The sequence below is a fragment of the Engraulis encrasicolus genome, chromosome 6, assembly GCF_034702125.1.
Source record: "Engraulis encrasicolus isolate BLACKSEA-1 chromosome 6, IST_EnEncr_1.0, whole genome shotgun sequence".
Taxonomy (NCBI): Eukaryota; Metazoa; Chordata; class Actinopteri; order Clupeiformes; family Engraulidae; genus Engraulis; species Engraulis encrasicolus.
In genome coordinates this window covers 43,202,900-43,221,163 of record NC_085862.1, presented here as the reverse complement: position 1 = coordinate 43,221,163, position 18,264 = coordinate 43,202,900, and the positions used below count along the sequence as shown (strand labels likewise).

The window sequence follows — 18,264 nt, the reverse complement described above, 5'->3', positions numbered from 1 at the left end:
TTGTGCCAATGGTATTTTTTTCTTTTAGTCTGTTAAGGGGACATGCTTTTATGTAGGCTTATGCACAAGAGTGTTTCTCTTGCAGTGGGATGAAGATGTGTTGGTTGGTTAGTTTTTTATCCAGCAAGGCCTTGGTTACACATGTATACGGATATTTTTTAAAAATGCCATTCTTTAAATCCATTTGCATGTTTTGGTCCCATTTACACAGCATGTGGATCACCATTTATGACAGATGCTGACCCCTTGTGACGAACGGACCCCCTTTGTCCCTACTGTCGTCTTCCCTGGGTACAGTTAAGTGAACGTTTCAATGTCAGGCCTTTCATCAAGTCACAGCATGGGCCCTGACTTCAAACTATCATGCAGTACTTGTTTTATGCTACAAAAGATCTATTAAACCAATCATTTTGTTGTTTCATATCTGAAAAGAATGTATTTAATTATTCCAGTGAACAAAATGCAGACCTAAAGAAATACAGCGTTTTATAATAATCATTCAGTGCATGAAATGTGCGCAATTCAAACAAAGTTTCACTGACATAACATATACATGGAAGTATAAAGAAATACTGTAACACAGTCATGCATTTAACAAACAAATGAGTTCATACATGTCAAGATGAATTTCAAGTAGATTAAAGGCAAAAAGTGAAAACACACTGTCCTTCATTAGGCTAATAATTAATAATCAAAGGCCACCAGTGCAGAAAATATAAACAACAATAACATAAAATGAAAAAATGAGCTGCCTTACTATTCCAAGTGAAGTGGCCTGTTGAACAGGCTGGACATTACATGCACTAAAGCACAAGTGTTGCATTTATTGTCAGAGTTGTAGATACTGTATGTTTGTAAGCCATTATATAGCACTGATATTTCTGTATGTTTTTTTGCCTTCAAGGAAGCCATTTTGTAAGAGAGTAACATTTATTATGTTCATGTTGGCTGCCTGAACTGCGAATGCCTCAGGCTCTAACAGTTGCCCCTCAGTCCGTGGACCTTCCTCTCCCCATCTTGGTTCTTTCCGTTGCCATTATTGTTCCCATGGCGACCACTGGGTAATTCATGTAGGCTGTGAAGTTGAAAAAAAAGGTTGTAATCACTCACTTGCAAATGAAAAGGCCATGTAATATAGGCACACACACTACGCATGGATGATTCTGTAGGATCAATTATAACACCTGTTGAAATGATTTCTGGGTTGGCTGTCATCCAGGAGGTTGTTCAGTCTGTAGTAATCCAGAAAGGTGCGGGCAACATTTCTGCCCAGTTTCATATCTAGGTGTAGCTGGTTAAGGCCCGTGAAACTGAATTTAATAAATGTCAAAATGAACATGCACACAAACAAACGTCAACAAACAAGTCAGAAAAGGGCAACCGCATTCAAGGGCTCCATTTCGAAAGTACAAGTAAAGAAGAAGTAAAAGTGCAGAAAAGCTATTCAAAAGGCTTCATATCAATGCATTTGTTTTTCACTTATTTAAAACTCTGGTAGCAAATCAGTGAGAGGCACCTCTGTTGACAAAGACGACCAAAAGGCAGAGGTGGAACAACTGCCTGTGCCCTGGGGCAAAATACTGATGAGGCCCCTCCATACAGCCTGCCAAAGTCATAATTGGGGCCCCACCAGGAGCGTATCTGAGGGGGGGCAAGTGGGGCTCTTACCCCTGGGCCCAGGGCCCTCCCTTATTGGTAGTGGGGGCCCTATCTTGGCCTTGGCAGGCTCTAAAGGGGGCCCTATCAGTGTTTTGTCCTGGAGCCCTGTATGCAATTGATCCGCCACTGGGCCCCACCACCAATACGGGAGGTTCTTCCAGGGCCCAGGGGCAAATGCCTGCTTGCCCACCCTATTAATTCTACCCCTGCTTAGGCCAGTCTTCCTATATCAGTGTGACCAAAGCTCATTGCTCAGCAAAGCTATCAACTGCCCACCCATATATTTCACACAGGGAGGCACAGTGATGTTAGCAGCAAACCTCAGTGGCTTTAAATTACGACTGCTCTGGACATTCCACCATTATGAAATAATTTAATACATATATCTTTCTCACCACTACTTGTGGTAAACAACCAGCCATTACGTGAAACTTTGATAAATGAAGGGATAAACAACCAAGGGAGAGGGGAGGGAATGCTTTGTGCTCGACTGAAGGTGAATTGCAATATGTCTGGTCAGGCCAGCACCAACCAAAAAAAAAAATCACAAACTGCAAAAAATGTCTTGCTAGACTTGGCTTTCAGGATTTATTTAAATTCATGTGAGTTCCCTCGGAGCAGCCCCGGTGCATATCCGTGGCATTATGGAGTCGCGCTGATAAATTCCAGCAGCTCATCATTAGAGCACGTTGTTAGGCGCAGTAGCCTAGCTGTGAAGATAACAGGCTGTGATGTGCAGAGGTGTGCGTCGCGTCGGCCGCCGCCATCGTCTCGGTTGAAATGGGTAGGAAACAATGCCGAGGGCAGGGGAGATGATTATCTGCCGCTCGCCCCGGTGAGATAGAACATTTTCTGGCTTTCCAGAAAAACACTAGCGTGGAAAGGTCTCTTCATGAATCACTTTTATTAATCGGGCCGGAGTGCGGCAACAAGCCCCTAACCACTACAGATAATGCATACTCTTATACAGCCAAGGCCGCATGCGGAGGCTTATTTTCCAGTGGAAGGTGTGGCGGCGGTCGTATGCATGGTCCTCCCCACACGGTGTGCAATGGCGGTGTGATGAATTGACACAGAGATTTAATCCCTCACCTCTGCCTGTCGCCCCATTTTTGATGTTCAGATATGACCTGTCGGACTGTCAGCGCGACATGATTGAAGGACGAGCCCCGAGAAGAAATACTGAGGAGGAAGGGATTCTGTCATTTGTTATATTTTATTTTTTCCAATTTCTCCCAACAGTCAAAATCACGCGGGGAACATAAATCGTGAGCTTATAGATGAAATTCCATTATCCACAGCCATTAACCCATAAACAACCGACATACCTACTATGAATACTGAGTGTCTGGAAAGTCTTGGCTTGCCAGTGTTGGTTACCCCATTGTAGGGCCTACAAAACACCATCACACCACCAGACACACACACACACACACACACACTGCAAGCCATTCAGCTCACGTTCCAACTGCACAACAACAACCATCAACTATACTTGCCCTAACAAGAAACAAAGTCGAGGCTATTTGCTTTTAACCGTCCATTTTTGCGGTGCATTGAGCGTGTCCAACCCCGGGCAGCCTTTGGAGCAAGGGCCAGTGAGCAATCTTTGTTAGAGTAAACTAATGTTGCCTCGGAGCCAACTCTGCTCACAGGTGACTTTCTGTTGTCTCCGCCGAACTGTTGGCAAAGTTAAAGTAGGTGTGAAGGCGAAAGTGGGCTCGTAATTAAGTTACACGTCTGGGCGGTTGACAGGGGAGCACTTGATGAGCGCTGATTAAGAGTTTGCTCTCGGTGCCAGCCCTCCTTCTCCCTTTTCATTCATTCTTTCATTTCTCCATTTCTTCCTTCCTTCCTTTTCACTTCCTCACATCCTCGCGCCCTTTTCCTTTGCACCCTGTGCCCGCTCCGGTTCAGTCACCTTAGCCTGGTAATGTGGTGCCACCCTGGGCCTCCATCCGTCACCCAGCGGGCTGATGGGCTTGTCTCTCACCACGGCTCCCACTCTGCCAGTATTTACACCCCATCTGTTTGGGGCGTTGCAACCTCTGCCTCCGTCCTATTTTTAGGCGGAGGCCTGAAGACAAACAGCGGCGTCAGGTGCCAAACCTGAGTGAGATGTAGTCTAATGGAAGACGTGGCGCAATGCCTTGGAAGTGAAGAATGGCCCTTGGTTTTTTTTGTTTTGTTGGTTGGTTATAGATTTTTCATCACTACATATTTCCATGTAATAATTCTGAGAGGCATTTCTCAACCGCCACCTCAGAGGAGCTTTAAATTCTAAATAGCAGCAGCGGATTTACTGCTTTCATGCCTCATGACCATTAGTATTCGTCCTCCCCTACCCAAAAGACACCACCCTGTATCCTTGGCATCTCTTCTCTGACCTCGGGCAAAACTTTTTTGCCGTTTCTCCCCCGCCCCCTTGATGGCCAGAAAGTGCGGCTGGCGGTGTGTGGTGGTGTTTTCCGCGTGCTCCGAGCAAATGACAGAAATAGCGCGGGGGCCCGCGGCGTGCAGATGGCCCTCTCAGCTTGTGATGTCACATCTCGCATCTATTACAGGAGGCGCGTGATGGACGGCCGGCGTGGAGAGGAGAGAAGACTTCATCTGCATCGCAGCTGCACGCGGGGGCCACTCCAGCGCTCTGATTGGCTGCTGGCGAGGGGCCAAGAGCGATGGAAGCCGCCGCCGCAGACGGGGAAGGAAGGGAGCCCGCCGGCAGAGGGAGGATGGAGTGGGGGCCTGCCAAAAAGCAGCGCACCATCTGAGGCGCACGCCGCGGAGCACGGAAATTTTCCAAAACACCGGCCAGCTCACCTGCTGGTGATGGCGAGGTGGGGAGGTGAGAGGTGTTGCGTAATCATGGGGCATTGAGGGAAACCTAACCTTCAAGCCGATCTCTGGCACAGCCACCACTCTCTGCAAGTGAGCACAGCAAAATAAATTAAAAAAACATCATAACATCCAGTTTAGAACTACTACATACTACTGTACCGTGCATACGATATTCTGAGAGTCTAACATGCAGCACATGTGCAGGTGAAACACTATGAATGCAAAAAAATGTCCGCTAACACTGAGAATTTGTAGTCACACAGACACCATTATATTACATGCTGTATGCTTTATCTCCTATGCTATATGTATATAAACTATAGACTATAAGCTAATAGCTACGAATTAAAATATCAGGAGATAATTCACTGTTTTGCAGGTCAAGGCGAAACCTCTGTAAACAGTTTCTCAAACTAGGCTGTATGCAAATGTTTCCAAAGTTAGTTGGAAGACCTCAGTGTAGTCTACAGAAATATCTAGAGGACAAAACAACACCACCAACAACATATCTTTCCAGGCAGTGTGGCCCTAATGCACAAGATAGATTATTAGCTGCATGGTTTCTAAGAAGTCTGAGCTCTCTCTCTCTCTCTCTCTCTCTCTCTCTCTCTCTCTCTCTCTCTCTCTCTCTCTCTCTCTCTCTCTCTCTCTCTCTCTCTCTCTCTCTCTCTCTCTCTCTCTCTCTCTCTCTCTCTCTCTCTCTCTCTCTCTCCTACCACCATGGGCAGCAGCCCAGATTCTCAGGTCATCTTCCTCTAATTTGAGCCTCAATGCTGAGAATGTGATGACAAGCAAACTTGGGCCCCCGCGTGTTGTGTTCTGCACTGACAGCACGACGACCTTCAAATTTTGAGTTTGAGTTTTACAGAAACAAGGAGCCCATTTCTAGGTGCTTTGTGGCATCTACGACTTTTTGGGCTTTTATGTTTTGTATTTGTGATATGGCAGTGAAAATTGAGACAAGAAAATAAGTGCTAGAGAGAGATGTGGGAGGATCGGGATTGGGAAATGTCCTTGGGCCGGAATGGAACCCGGGTCCCCGGCGTATCCCTACAGTGCCCTAGCCATTTGAGCCCCAGCCAAAGTCCTATGCAGGACCGTAGTAGGACAATGCGGTGCCCCCGAGCACTACACCTCACTGGTGCCCCCTTTAGAAACAATATTTTTGAAGTTTGTGTCTTGTGATGCCCCCCTCACTGGTCATAAATGGTTGGTGCTCCTGCCTGGGCACTGTGCAGCTGGACCTTATGGGTAATCCGGCCCCGGTCCTATGGGGCACTATTAAAGGAAGGAAGCGAAGGGATCGTCTGGACACTAAGGGTTGAAGAGGCCTTTGTCATTGAGGTGTGAGGAGAGGGGTGGTGGGTGGTGGGCAGTATCTTAACGAGCGCATTAGATCGATAGCCGCCTTTTGTTGTCATTCAAGGACGAGCCGCCATGGGAGACGAGGTGCTGAGACAAGGGAGCCACACGCCTTCAACTGGGAGGGGGACGACGACAAATGATTTGTTTACCGCGCCGTTGTTTATCCGCGCCCGCAACGCAACGCGCGCCACGCTCAGGACAGAGGCTCAGACGGACGGACAATGATGCCCCAGTGACAGGGAACATGACACCGTGGTCTGGAGCGGGCCGTCTGCTAACAAGCAGACAAATCAGGGGACATCACTGCCATCAATACTGTCAAGCGACAGGGCCTGTCACCGGGGTGTCACAATGAGCCCAATTAACAATGCTAATTAAAACGGTAAACAGGCGGGCACAAAGGGACCATGTTGTTGTTTTTTTTCTCTTAACCCCGCAGCATAAGCAATGTTCGGAGGACCTTGGCTCCTTTTTCCTGTAGGACAAATGTGGCGATATGGCAGCCGCACACTGCCAGGCACGACATGATGTCTTACTTGTTTATTATTTCTCCTGACGACAATGTTATGGCCAAACCATTTGCATGCTATCCATTGAGGCACATACAGAATATATATCCTATATTGTTCACCCAACCGATTCTTTATATGATAATGACTTCAAGTCATTGAGAGTACATAATAATGTAAACGATAAACAATCTCAAGTAAAAGCAATATAATCAGATCTGCCATGTAATAGTTTGTAGAACATGTCAGATTAAAAACATGCTCTCTTTCATTCTTTCAGAAACTTTACTGTGAACTTATCTGAATAAATTCCACCAAAAAAAGAAGAAAAGAAGAGGGAAAAAACAAGACCAAAGTAATCAGACAAACAACATCTCATATGCAGCACCACGGTGACGGCCGTGCATTTAATTGATCCACAGGTTTATGATTTGCATAGCTGTCACTGTCCATCAACTGCCTGTCAATGCCAGTGGAGCTTGAAATGTTCAATTAGGAGCTTTTGGATTCAAGAGTGCCCTCTTGACACACTTGTGTGTTCCCTCTCCCTCTCTCTCTCTCTCTCTCTCTCTCTCTCTCTCTCTCTCTCTCTCTCTCTCTCTCTCTCTCTCTCTCTCTCTCTCCAAAACGCACACTTTCAGAACGTCAATAACACGCCGTTGTCAGATCTCCTAGGGGCTACGGAGAGGTGTCAGCCTATCCAGCTGGCATAATGCCGTGATTGATGTCGGGAGTCAGCAGGCGCCACGGAGCTGTCCAGTTCCACATTGTGCTCATGCGGTATCAATTTATATGTGCGGGACGTCTGTGGCAACGGCGCGAGAACGGCAACGGCACAACACTCTCAGCCAAGCGGCAACAGAAAACGACGAGCCCTGACAACGTCCGATCGCCCGCCCGTCCGCGTTTGATTGAGAGAGACTTCTACAACGAGGCCCAGGGATAAAAGGTCTTGGGGTAGACATCTGCAGCTGGGAAAAAAGGACAGGAGAAGGGAGAGCGTCGAGCCCCTTTTACACGAAGCAAGCTCGCTATAGCTGTCTCCCTGGGTTCTCCTCTTGCTCCTCCAAGAGCTGGGGAGCAGCCAAAGAGAAGGCCTGCTTGTCACCAGGGCTGCTGACGGCTTTGGCTGGGTCTGGGACAAAGTGATCTGAAAGGCCCTCCCATTCAATACATACAATCTAATGGGGACCCGATTCTGCACAACCCCCACCCCCCTCTTCCTGGGCCAACTTACCCACCCTGGTCGGTTTCCCTGCTTGTCACGACTGTAAAGAGGGCAGCAGGGTGCCACACGCTCCCAGAAAACCAGGGCTGGGATTCAGTCACGTGACAGCCATCTTACCCATCCTGCTCTGGCCTTATCAAGAGTCTGCCGGTGACCTTCGACTGAAACAGCGCCGACCGCAGAAAAGCAGCAGCGGAGGAGGAAAGCAGCAGACGAGGAAAAGTTTTAACCAGGGAAAAGAGGCCTTGAGGTTGCACTCTCTCCAGCAAACTTTCAAAGTCATTTTGGTCTCACTCTTTCTGTGTCTTTCTCTCTCTCTCACACACTCTATTTTTTCCCTCTTTAGTCAGGAGCATCAAGCTGGGTTTTGAACAGGCTCCCAGTTTCACTCAGCCCCTCACCTGTTCTCACCTTTACTGGAGATCTGGCTGTGTGTGTACAGCTCAGACGGCCCGGCTGCCTTATAAAAAAAAGGCGCTGACAAGTCTAACCTCGGAATTGCACATCCCTCCTTGGACAGAGGACATACAGTCAAAACACATATTACAGGATATTGCAGGATATTACCCACTACCCAAATAAGCATCATCACGTCATGTCAGGAGGGCGTCATCTATGAGGTGGTAAGGCCTGTGCATAACACTGTTGAGGAACATAAGTAGACAAGCAAAAGCGCCCCTGCTGTAAGACTACGGGTCTAGCCAGATAGCATTTGGCAAAAACAGCCTTGTTCTCTCAGCAGCAGACCACGTTTCGTAATATTTCAATTAAATTTTTCACTAGCTAACCTGATTTTAAAAAAAAATCATGACAAACATGCTGATCACCTTCCCCAAACCAATGCTGCGAGTCAGACAGGAGAAGACGTATCGTATCGACAGTATATGTGTGGACTGCCAAGAGCCTGCAAGAGTCAAACTAAAACTGCGGACCTGGAATAGCATGCTACTGCTGCCTAGCGCTTTAAGGGGAGCGTACCTATATGTTCCCTGGGTCCTATGTTCCCCAGGTCCTATGTTCCAGTGAACTTAAGACCCTTTTTCCAAAAAAGACCTGGAAGCATCGGGGAACTTTTTTGAAAAAAAGGTTCTAAGTTCCCCGGTAGCGGGGAACATAGGACCTGGGGAACATGTTGACCCCGCTTTAAGAACTAACTGCTGGCTAAAAGAACAAAATTGGAAGTAGACACCGCGAGACCGCCCACAGGGTAAGCACAGTGGCATTACAGCACATTAGTGTTCAATTATCTGTGGGGATAAATAATTCCACAGGATATATTAGACCCATTGCTTTCACTATCTACAATTCACAGCTTGTCAATCAACCATAATGAAACAGATGGGGAGGAGACACAGGTTTGCAGGGGAGAGAGAGAGAGAGAGAGAAAGAGAGAGAGAGAGAGAGAGAGAGAGAGAGAGAGAGAGAGAGAGAGAGAGAGAGAGAGAGAGAGAAAGACAGATCGAGCAAAAGAAACATGTACAAAAGGTAAGGAGGGAGAGGTGGGCAAAGGTCGTCATGCAAGAAGGCAAAGGGGGTGGTTGGGTGGCGGTCGTGGGGGTTAAAGGACATTAATTTAGGTCCAGGTAATTATTTACGTGTATTTTATGTGATTTTTTCCCCCTTGTCTGCGAAATGGGGTGCCACACGTAAAGGTCTTTGTTGATTTGCACGCTCGATTGAGCCTGTGCCACAGGAGCGATTGAAACTAGAGAGGGAAAAGAAAACGTGCACACACGCACACGCACACGTGCACACACACACACACACACACACACACACACACACACACACACACACACACACACACACACACACACACACACACACACACACACACACACACACACTTCACACACATTAACGTGACACGGCTGATTCCCCTCCCCTGCCTGACCCCAATCTTTGCTCTACACAAAGTCCCCGCTGCCCTCTCTGTATGTTGACCCACACACCAGACACCACCTCCACCCCCACCTCACAACCACAACCCCTTGGCCACACCCCAATCTACTGCCACCCACCCACCTAGCATCACCCACACCCCCCACTTACACTACCATTACCACCACACCATTGGCCGGGCCCACCCACACCAATCTACACCCACCTACCCAGCGTCACTCACACCACCACCACCACCATGTCTCTTCCTAGCAGGGAGGCCGTCTAGGGTGGACAAAGGGGTCAGTTGTCCCGGGCCCAAGGAGAGAGGGAGGCCAGAATTGAGTTCTCATTACATTTTATGTATGAGGTGGAGGGGCCCCTCCTGGGCCTGGACAAAACTGTCAGTGGCCCCGGTCCCCGGTTGTCAGGGGCCCTACAGTGGGCCTGGGCTGAGTCTTGCTAGCCCGCAGGGCCTGTTTATGTCTGACCTTCAGCTGCGGTACATTCATCTCCTACCATTCACAAACACACACACACGCACACACACGCACGCACGCACGCGCACAAACACACACACACGCACGCGCGCACACACACACACACACACACACACACACACACACACACACACACACACACCGAGACCACTTACACACACACACACCGAGACCACTTACACACACACACACACACACACACAAACACACACATACACACACACACACGCACGCATACACAGCACACACACAAACACACACACACACACACACACACCCCAGTGCCTGCATGCATCCCAGTCCCCACCCAACCACCCCATCACCCCTCTACTACAGCCTGGCCCCCTCTCCACAGCCCTCTCCACATCCCCCTTCTCCTCCGCCTCCCCCTGTAGTGTAATAACTATTAAAATGCTGTGCCATTTAGTTTAATACCCTGTCTCATCCATCTTGGCCACCCGCCGCAGGCTCAGCAGCGGCAGGAGGAGCGCAGAGCAGGTAGAGGTAGAGACAAACACATACAGTACAGTAGAGAGAGGAGCACAACAACAAGGGGGCTGCAAACACGCACCTCCTCTGTGTGTGTGTGTGTGTAATGTGTGTGTTTGTTGGTGTGTGTGTGTGTGTGTGTGTGTGTGTGTGTGTGTGTGTGTGTGTGTGTGTGTGTGTGTGTGTGTGTGTGTGTGTGGATATGTGTGTGTGTGGATATGTGTGTGTGTGTGCGTGTGTGGGTGTGGGCGTGAGTGTGTCTGTGTGTGTGTGTGTGTGTGTGTGTGTGTGTGTGTGTGTGTGTGTGTGTCACCTCCCCAACCATCTCATGCGTCTCCTGCTACTGTGGTCACGTACCACTACAGTGAGGGTATGTGAGCCGACTGTATGTGCGGTACTTTGAAAATTTGTAATAATAACAAATACAGCAACAGAAGCTAGAGGAAGAGATCTAGATAGAGCATGAGAAAAAGGTGCACTAGGGATGGCAAACTAGCTTAGGGGGTACAGAAGACTAAACTCCACATATAGAATAATATCATTGTTTCCTATATACTTCCAATTATATCACGTTATTATGGCTCATTCTTTTGAAACTCGATTGTCGGAAACTCCAGCTTCCGCCTCGGAAAAGTGCAATAGAATGGGTACTCAAATCGGGAAAGGACAGAGGGGAGCCCAGGCAGACATTACAGATGATTCAACAATCAAAGCAGTGGCGGAAAACCTTTTTCATTCGAGGGGCCACTTCAAATTCAAGGGCCAAGGGCCGTACAATGAACACAAACCAGGATTTCCCCCTGCACTTTAGGCATATACAATCACTAGGTCCCCTGAAAATATAACTTAATTGTATTGCAAATGTAATTTCTAACATTTCTCTACAAAACATGTAATATTTCATGTGAAACTACATAATTAGATTATGTAAGCCGGGGCCGGATAAGACCTCTAGACATAAGTTCCCCATCCCTGACTTAGAGAGTCAATTTAACATCTTCTAGAGTGTACTTTGTCCCAGACTACTCTCTCAGTGTTAAAGTAAGACTGCATTTCTCCCCTTCGTAGCACTATGGAGGTACAGTGACAGGAGCGGGGCCCGAGGAGACACCGTGGATGAGTATGTTTGTTTGTGGTGCATGATGTGCTCTAGGGAGCTCTGGTGAGTCGGGACTGTCACACTGTACGGTACTAGCCTGCTTTAGGGCGCTCAGCACACACAATCGCACTTGCCTCACCGTTACCCTATGGTGTTAATAAAAATGAAAATGTGTACGGTATATTTAAAATGTATATTTATTTTACCCGAGGCGTGAACCAAGACGATGCATAATGGGTTTTCTGTCCCACTGTGTAACTCAGCATTAATGAATGTAGCTGAGACGCCGAATATTGTATTGCCAGCAGATGACTTGCAATTGGATATACAGTATGAACCTTTAGCGTGTGGAATTCACAATGATCTTTTATTGTACTGCATACTGGTCAAATATGCATGAAGTTACACTGCATTTTCTCACTTAACATTTGAAGATGTACCCAAAATACATTTAAATGTTCATTGTTCTATGGCTGAGCAGAGTTTGGGAGTAGAATGTTGGTTAACAGCCCTCCCGAAGGCTCATACAAATGCAATGATGATGGGGTGCATTTCTCGAACGGGTCATTTCACGTGAAATCAGACACTTTGGGACCCGACCGACCCGGATTTCAATCATACTTGGTGTGCCTTTTTAGTAGCAAGGTAGCACCCCAGAACTGCATTGGTTTGAATCTGACACTAATATTAAGGGAGAAACAGACAAGGAAAGGTTCACATGTGAGGGTAGGACACTATACATTCAGCCTTGAATATATCAGTCAGTGTTAGTCACAAAAAGATGCCTGTGGTGTTATTTGAAAGCTCTTTTCTGGCTCTACATATTACACAATCAGCTTGGAATACAACAACTCTCAGAATATGAATTATGATAAATTGAAAAATTAAAAAAATGAATATCTAAAAAAGCTATATTTTAAAATGGCCAGTTCCTTGTCCAAACATAGCCGGCAATGTCATGAGCAACACCTCAAATGCTGGTGTTCGGTTTTTTATTCATTTCAGAGAGAATTTGACTCACAAATATGGCATCATACAGACCACTTACTAATAATATGGTAATACCATAGTAGCATCACATGACAAAACAAAAACAAAACAAAAATGGTCAGTTTCCATGGTCCCAGGTTTCAGAAACTAAGGCAGATGTCCATTTATACACACCAAATGATGATATGTGAATATTTGAACATTCCTTCTCTGTGTACTTGTGTCATCTTCCCTTTACCGTACTTTAAAGAGATAATCAATGGCTACACTCTCATTTTGTACTCTACCAGTGCATTTGAAGCAGCAGCTGTGTCTTTTGTAGATAATGTATAAGTGCGTCCCGTTGCAGTTACAGGTTCCACTACCAGAAGCACATCCTGATGATCCATGACAAGTCTATCTGGTCTGAATGGAAAAGTGAAGGATGGAGATGGTCCATGAGGATGCAGGAAGTTCAGTTTCACCTCTCCAGTGCTCGGCATACATTCCTCAACACATGCTAGCCACCAGTTGCCATCATATACAGCTACAACATACCCTTTGATGCTTGAAAATGTAACACATTCCTTTACTGAGCTCACTCTCTCAACTCTGCCTTCTCTGAATGCTGAAAAATGGCCTAACTTCCACTGAGTCCATTGACAATGGGCAGAAGCAGTGTAGTTTTTTGAGTACCTGGAATAGTTCTTGCAGATTCCAACCTTTTCAACAGGTTCTCAGCTTCATGATGGTACATCTCTGTTGTGGCAAACTGGCAATGGATGTTCTTGAGAGAGATGCACCATCATGAAGCTGAGAACCTGTTGAAGAGGTTTGAATCTGCAAGAACTATTCCAGGTACTCAAACACTACACAGCTTCTGCCCATTGTCAATGGACATTTGGCCATTTTCCGCATTCAGAGAAGGAGTTGAAAGAGTGAGCTCAGTAAAGGAATGTGTTACATTTTCAAGCATCAAAGGGTATGTTGTAGCTGTATATGATGGCAACTGGTGGCTAGCATGTGTTGAGGAATGTATGCTGAGCACTGAACTGAAACTGCATCCTCATGGACCATCTCCATCCTTCACTTTTCCCTTCAGACCAGATAGACATGTCATGGATCATCAGGATGTGCTTCTGGTAGTGGAACCTAACTGCAACGGGACGTACTTATACATTATCTACAAAAGACACAGCTGCTGCTTCAAATGCACTGGAAGAGTACAAAATGAGAGTGTAGCCATTGATTATCTCTTTAAAGTACGGTAAAGGGAAGATGACACAGGTACACAGAGAAGGAATGTTCAAACATTCACATATCATCATTTGGTGTGTATAAATGGACATCTGCCTTAGTTTCTGAAACCTGGGACCATGGAAACTGACCATTTTTGTTTTGTTTTTGTTTTGTCATGTGATGCTACTATGTTATTACCATATTATTAGTAAGTGGTCTGTATGATGCCATATTTGTGAGTCAAATTCTCTCTGAAATGAATAAAGAACCGAACACCAGCATTTGAGGTGTTGCTAATGACATTGCGGGCTACGTTTGGACAAGGAACGGGCCATTTTAAATATTGCTCTTTTAGATATTCAATTTTTAATTTTTCAATTTATCATAATTCATATTCTGAGAGTTGTTGTATTCCAAGCTGATTGTGTAATATGTAGAGCCAGAAAAGAGCTTTCAAACAATACCACAGGCATCTTTTTGTGACTAACACTGACTGATATATTCAAGGCTGAATGTATAGTGTCCTACCCTAAAATGTGAACCTTTCCTAGTCTGTTTCTCCCTTAATATTAGTGTCAGATTCAAACCAATGCAGTTCTCGGGTACTACCTTGCTACTAAAAAGGCACACCAAGTATGATTGAAATCCGGATCAGTCGGGTCCCAAAGCGTCTGATTTCACGTGAAATGACCCGAACGCAGTTGTTTGCCAGTTAGCAACTTGGGTAGTTGCCAGTGGGGAAATTGCATTGCAAACAACAAATTAGCTGATGTAGTTAGCGACGATGTTTCCGAGAAATGCAACCCTGAGCTATTGGCCACTAGACCTTTAACTCAGTGTTTCCGCCGGTGCTCCCTTGTTGGAGAGTTGCTGAGAGGTTACAAATTCAAGCCCCGAGTGGGAGACTGCATGGTATGCACACAATCACAATAAATTGAATTTGAAATGCTAAATAAGACTTCATCTACTAGTATGCTAAACTGATACATTCCTATTTACGTTGTACTGATGCCTCCGTCACTATCAATATTATACACTAACAAAACTCTCCTGTAATGTTTTGACAATGTTTCTTTTCATACACTACGTAAAAAACATGCCAATTCAATAATATATTGTATGTGACATTCTGGATGAGATGAAGTTAAGCTCTGACTTGCCAGGCCAGGGGACATGACTGTGTACAGGGGAGCGATAAAGAGACCCGGGGCATAGAGGCCTGGGAATAGCAGCCGCAGCCTTTTTCACCCTCTCACCACTAGAGGGTAGTAAAGCTACATCTTTCTCATCTCAGCTGACACACACATACACTCAAATGTACCTACACACACACACACACACACACACACACACGCACACGCACACGCACACACAAGCACACGCACACGCACACACACATACACACTCACACATGCGATCGCGCACGCACGCACGCATGCACACACACAAGCGCGCACGCAAGCACGTACACACACGCACGCATGTACACACGCAAGCGCGCACGCAAGCACGTACACACACGCACACACATGCACACACACCTGGGAGGCCTTTTTTGTCTACTCTTTGCTCACTTCCACCTTTAATTAAAGCTTGGAACAAAAGAAAAAGTTTGCCACAGAGTGTCCCGATGAGGGGATTGTGTGTGTGTGTGTGCGTGTGTGCATGTGTGCGTGTGTGTGTGTGTGTGTGTGTGTGTGTGTGTGTGTGTGTGTGTGTGTGTGCGTGCGTGCGTCCATTTGCGCTCTGTATAGAACACAGAAAACTAATAATAGAATGCCCTATGCTATGTTGGGGTTTATGTAAAAGTAAGTACCGTATTTAAGAGAACGGCCTTCTCCTCAAATTAGCACACCTGGTTCTTCACACAGGAATCATGGGAAGGAGAAAAAGGACCGCATCTTTCAATGAGCAGAACAGGTGGATCGGGTGGGCAGAACGGTTTATGTAATGGTGAATGGTGGATCGGGTGGTCTATGGTTTATTTGAAAGGGGGACCATGTATATCAATGAACACACTGTATGTATTTGGAAGAATACATAGATGTAAATATGATAGGATTAGCATAATGGCTACTTTTTTCATCTGTGGTCTCCAATACAAGCACAAACACAAAGAGAAGGACCAGGAGGCCAAGGCTCTCCTTTCTGGATCTTTCTAGGCCTACTAATCTTCTACCTTCTAGACCCTGCAGCACTGATTCTGATGAGGTTCTTGTAGGGCTGGACCTATTATACTCTAGCTACACGAAGGGGCTGTTTATACATACCCGGGTATTTTGATACAAATTTTTCTTCTCTACGCTTACCAAAATATTTTAGTTCACAACATAGGCAAATATGCATCAATATGCGTCTGAGAGCTGTCCTGAATTCGTTAAGCCTGTGCGTGGAAAGGAGAACGCCATTTAAGTCTCCGTTTATCCCTGTTTATATACGAATGCCGGAGTTTAAAAAAAAAATCTCCACTTTGCGTTTTTTTGAAGCTTCGGTTTAAGAGGAAAAACCTCTGTTTGTTTGTAAACAAAAGGCACAAACGAAGGGAAAGGTCTACGTTTATCAAAATACTTGGGTATGTATAAACAACCCCTAAGACTAATCTCTGACTAGACTAAAACAAAAAACAAAAAACGACCCGGGCATTGTTTGATATGGACCAAGCCCCTCAACCCTGAGCAATACTATAATGATGGCCTAAGTCCACTGTATATATTCAGAATACACTAATGGGTCATCCATCTAAATTGTGGGCCAGCCTCTAAAGGGAACATTTTTGAAACAACAACAAAAATGTCCTGTATGCCAGATGACCATTCCAGTCCTGGCTTATTGTCTTTCCACTGTGTTATAGTATCTCTAAATTATTATTATTATTATTATAGTATCTCCAAAGAACATCAAAAGTTTGTATTCATTTTCTCTAGCTGCTATGCACAGGCTGCATTGAACTGAGAATATGGCTGAACCAATAGCAAAGAAAAAAACCCAAAAAGATGATGAGGTTTGTGGCACTTTGTCGCAGAAGATCCAAGGCACTGACGAGATCAGCGTTTTTTGTTCTTGTTGTTGGCAGGGCTGTTATTGGTGGTCTATACGAGCTCCACAGAGAAACACATGACATTCAGACCATTTTTTTTTAAACCTTATTTGACGTTACTTGATAATACAGTGAAGATGGAGGTAGAGAGAAGGAAAGAGGAAGAGAGAACTGGGGAGGGGTTTGTGGGTAGCAGTGACCCCAGTCTGGGTTGGAACCTGAGTCTTGGCTGTTTGTGCCCCTCTTGTCTGTTTGCCCATTTATGGTATCAGTGCTATGAACACTGTGCCACAGTGACTGGCCAACCCGCGACACATCTGACACTGGCCTCAACCACACCCTTTATGTATCTTTATGATTCTTTGAGGGCTTGCTTGACAATGACATATCACAGGAGCAATAGTACCTGACAAAGCCCCAGTCATTGCTCTGTGGAGCCAAAAGAGTATCAATGAGTTTCTTTATCAGCACGGACAAAGTAAGGCAAAGGGGAAATATAAGAACCCCAAGAAGGGGACTAGACAGGACTAAAATGACTCTGCACCCCACATTCAGACTGCAGAAGTGCATACGCGCGCGTGTACCCACAAAGAAAACGTTTGTAACATAAACACACAAAGACACAGACAGACAGACAGACAGACACGCACACACGCACGCATGCACGCACACACACACACGCACATGCACACACACACACACACACACGGACACAGAGAGACACACAAACACGCACACAGGTGTTGATGAGCGCCCACCCAGGTGGTGCCCAGGTGTCCAGGTGTGAAAGGATACAGGTGTCCTCGGTGTAAGGCACGGGTGCGGAGCTGCCGGCCATCAGGTAGCTGTAGAAGGAGACCTCCAGCGTGTAGCAGTAGGACGAGTCGTCCAGCAGGCCGCCCAGGAAGCGCCGGCCCGTGCCCGCCTTCACCACGTCCTTGTTGAAGGATGTGCTGGACTGCATATGGAGACAGACGCAGGCGCGCACGCAAGCAAGCATGCAAGCATGCAAGCACGCACACACACACACACGTGCGCACACACACATGCACACACACACGCACACATACACACACACACACACACACACACACACACAATTGGTCATCTAGCAATCTAACAGAATGCAATGTGTGTGCAACTGTCGTCCGCACTGTACATGAGAGATGCGTTAGCATTCATCGACTTCATATCGCCAGTATTGAACATGCAGATATTTTGATGGAAAAAAAAAACATGACACACATGACACACATCACACATGATGACTATGTTGTTTTATTTTTTCTTTGCGTCTGTCTGTCGGTCTGCCTCTCTCTCTCTGTCTCTCTCTCTCTCTCTCTCTCTCTCTCTCTCTCTCTCTCTCTCTCTCTCGGTCTCTCTCACACACACACACACACACACGCGCACACACGCACGCACACACACACACACACACACACGCACACAGG

At 46.3% G+C, this 18,264-nt stretch overlaps 1 protein-coding gene across 2 annotated transcripts in view; it reads right to left on the bottom strand.

Moving 5' to 3' along the window:
• Nucleotides 1-473: 473 nt before the first annotated feature.
• Nucleotides 474-18,264, bottom strand: part of agbl4 (AGBL carboxypeptidase 4) — a 548,994-nt gene continuing 531,203 nt past the window's right edge. For both annotated transcript variants that reach the window (XM_063201695.1, XM_063201696.1), the window contains exons 11-13: nucleotides 17,609-17,771; nucleotides 1,185-1,281; nucleotides 474-1,075 (exon numbers count right to left, since the gene is read on the bottom strand). In XM_063201695.1, the coding sequence (XP_063057765.1) occupies nucleotides 976-1,075; nucleotides 1,185-1,281; nucleotides 17,609-17,771 (360 nt within the window). In that variant the 3' untranslated portion in view covers nucleotides 474-975. The remainder of the gene's footprint in view (nucleotides 1,076-1,184; nucleotides 1,282-17,608; nucleotides 17,772-18,264) is intronic.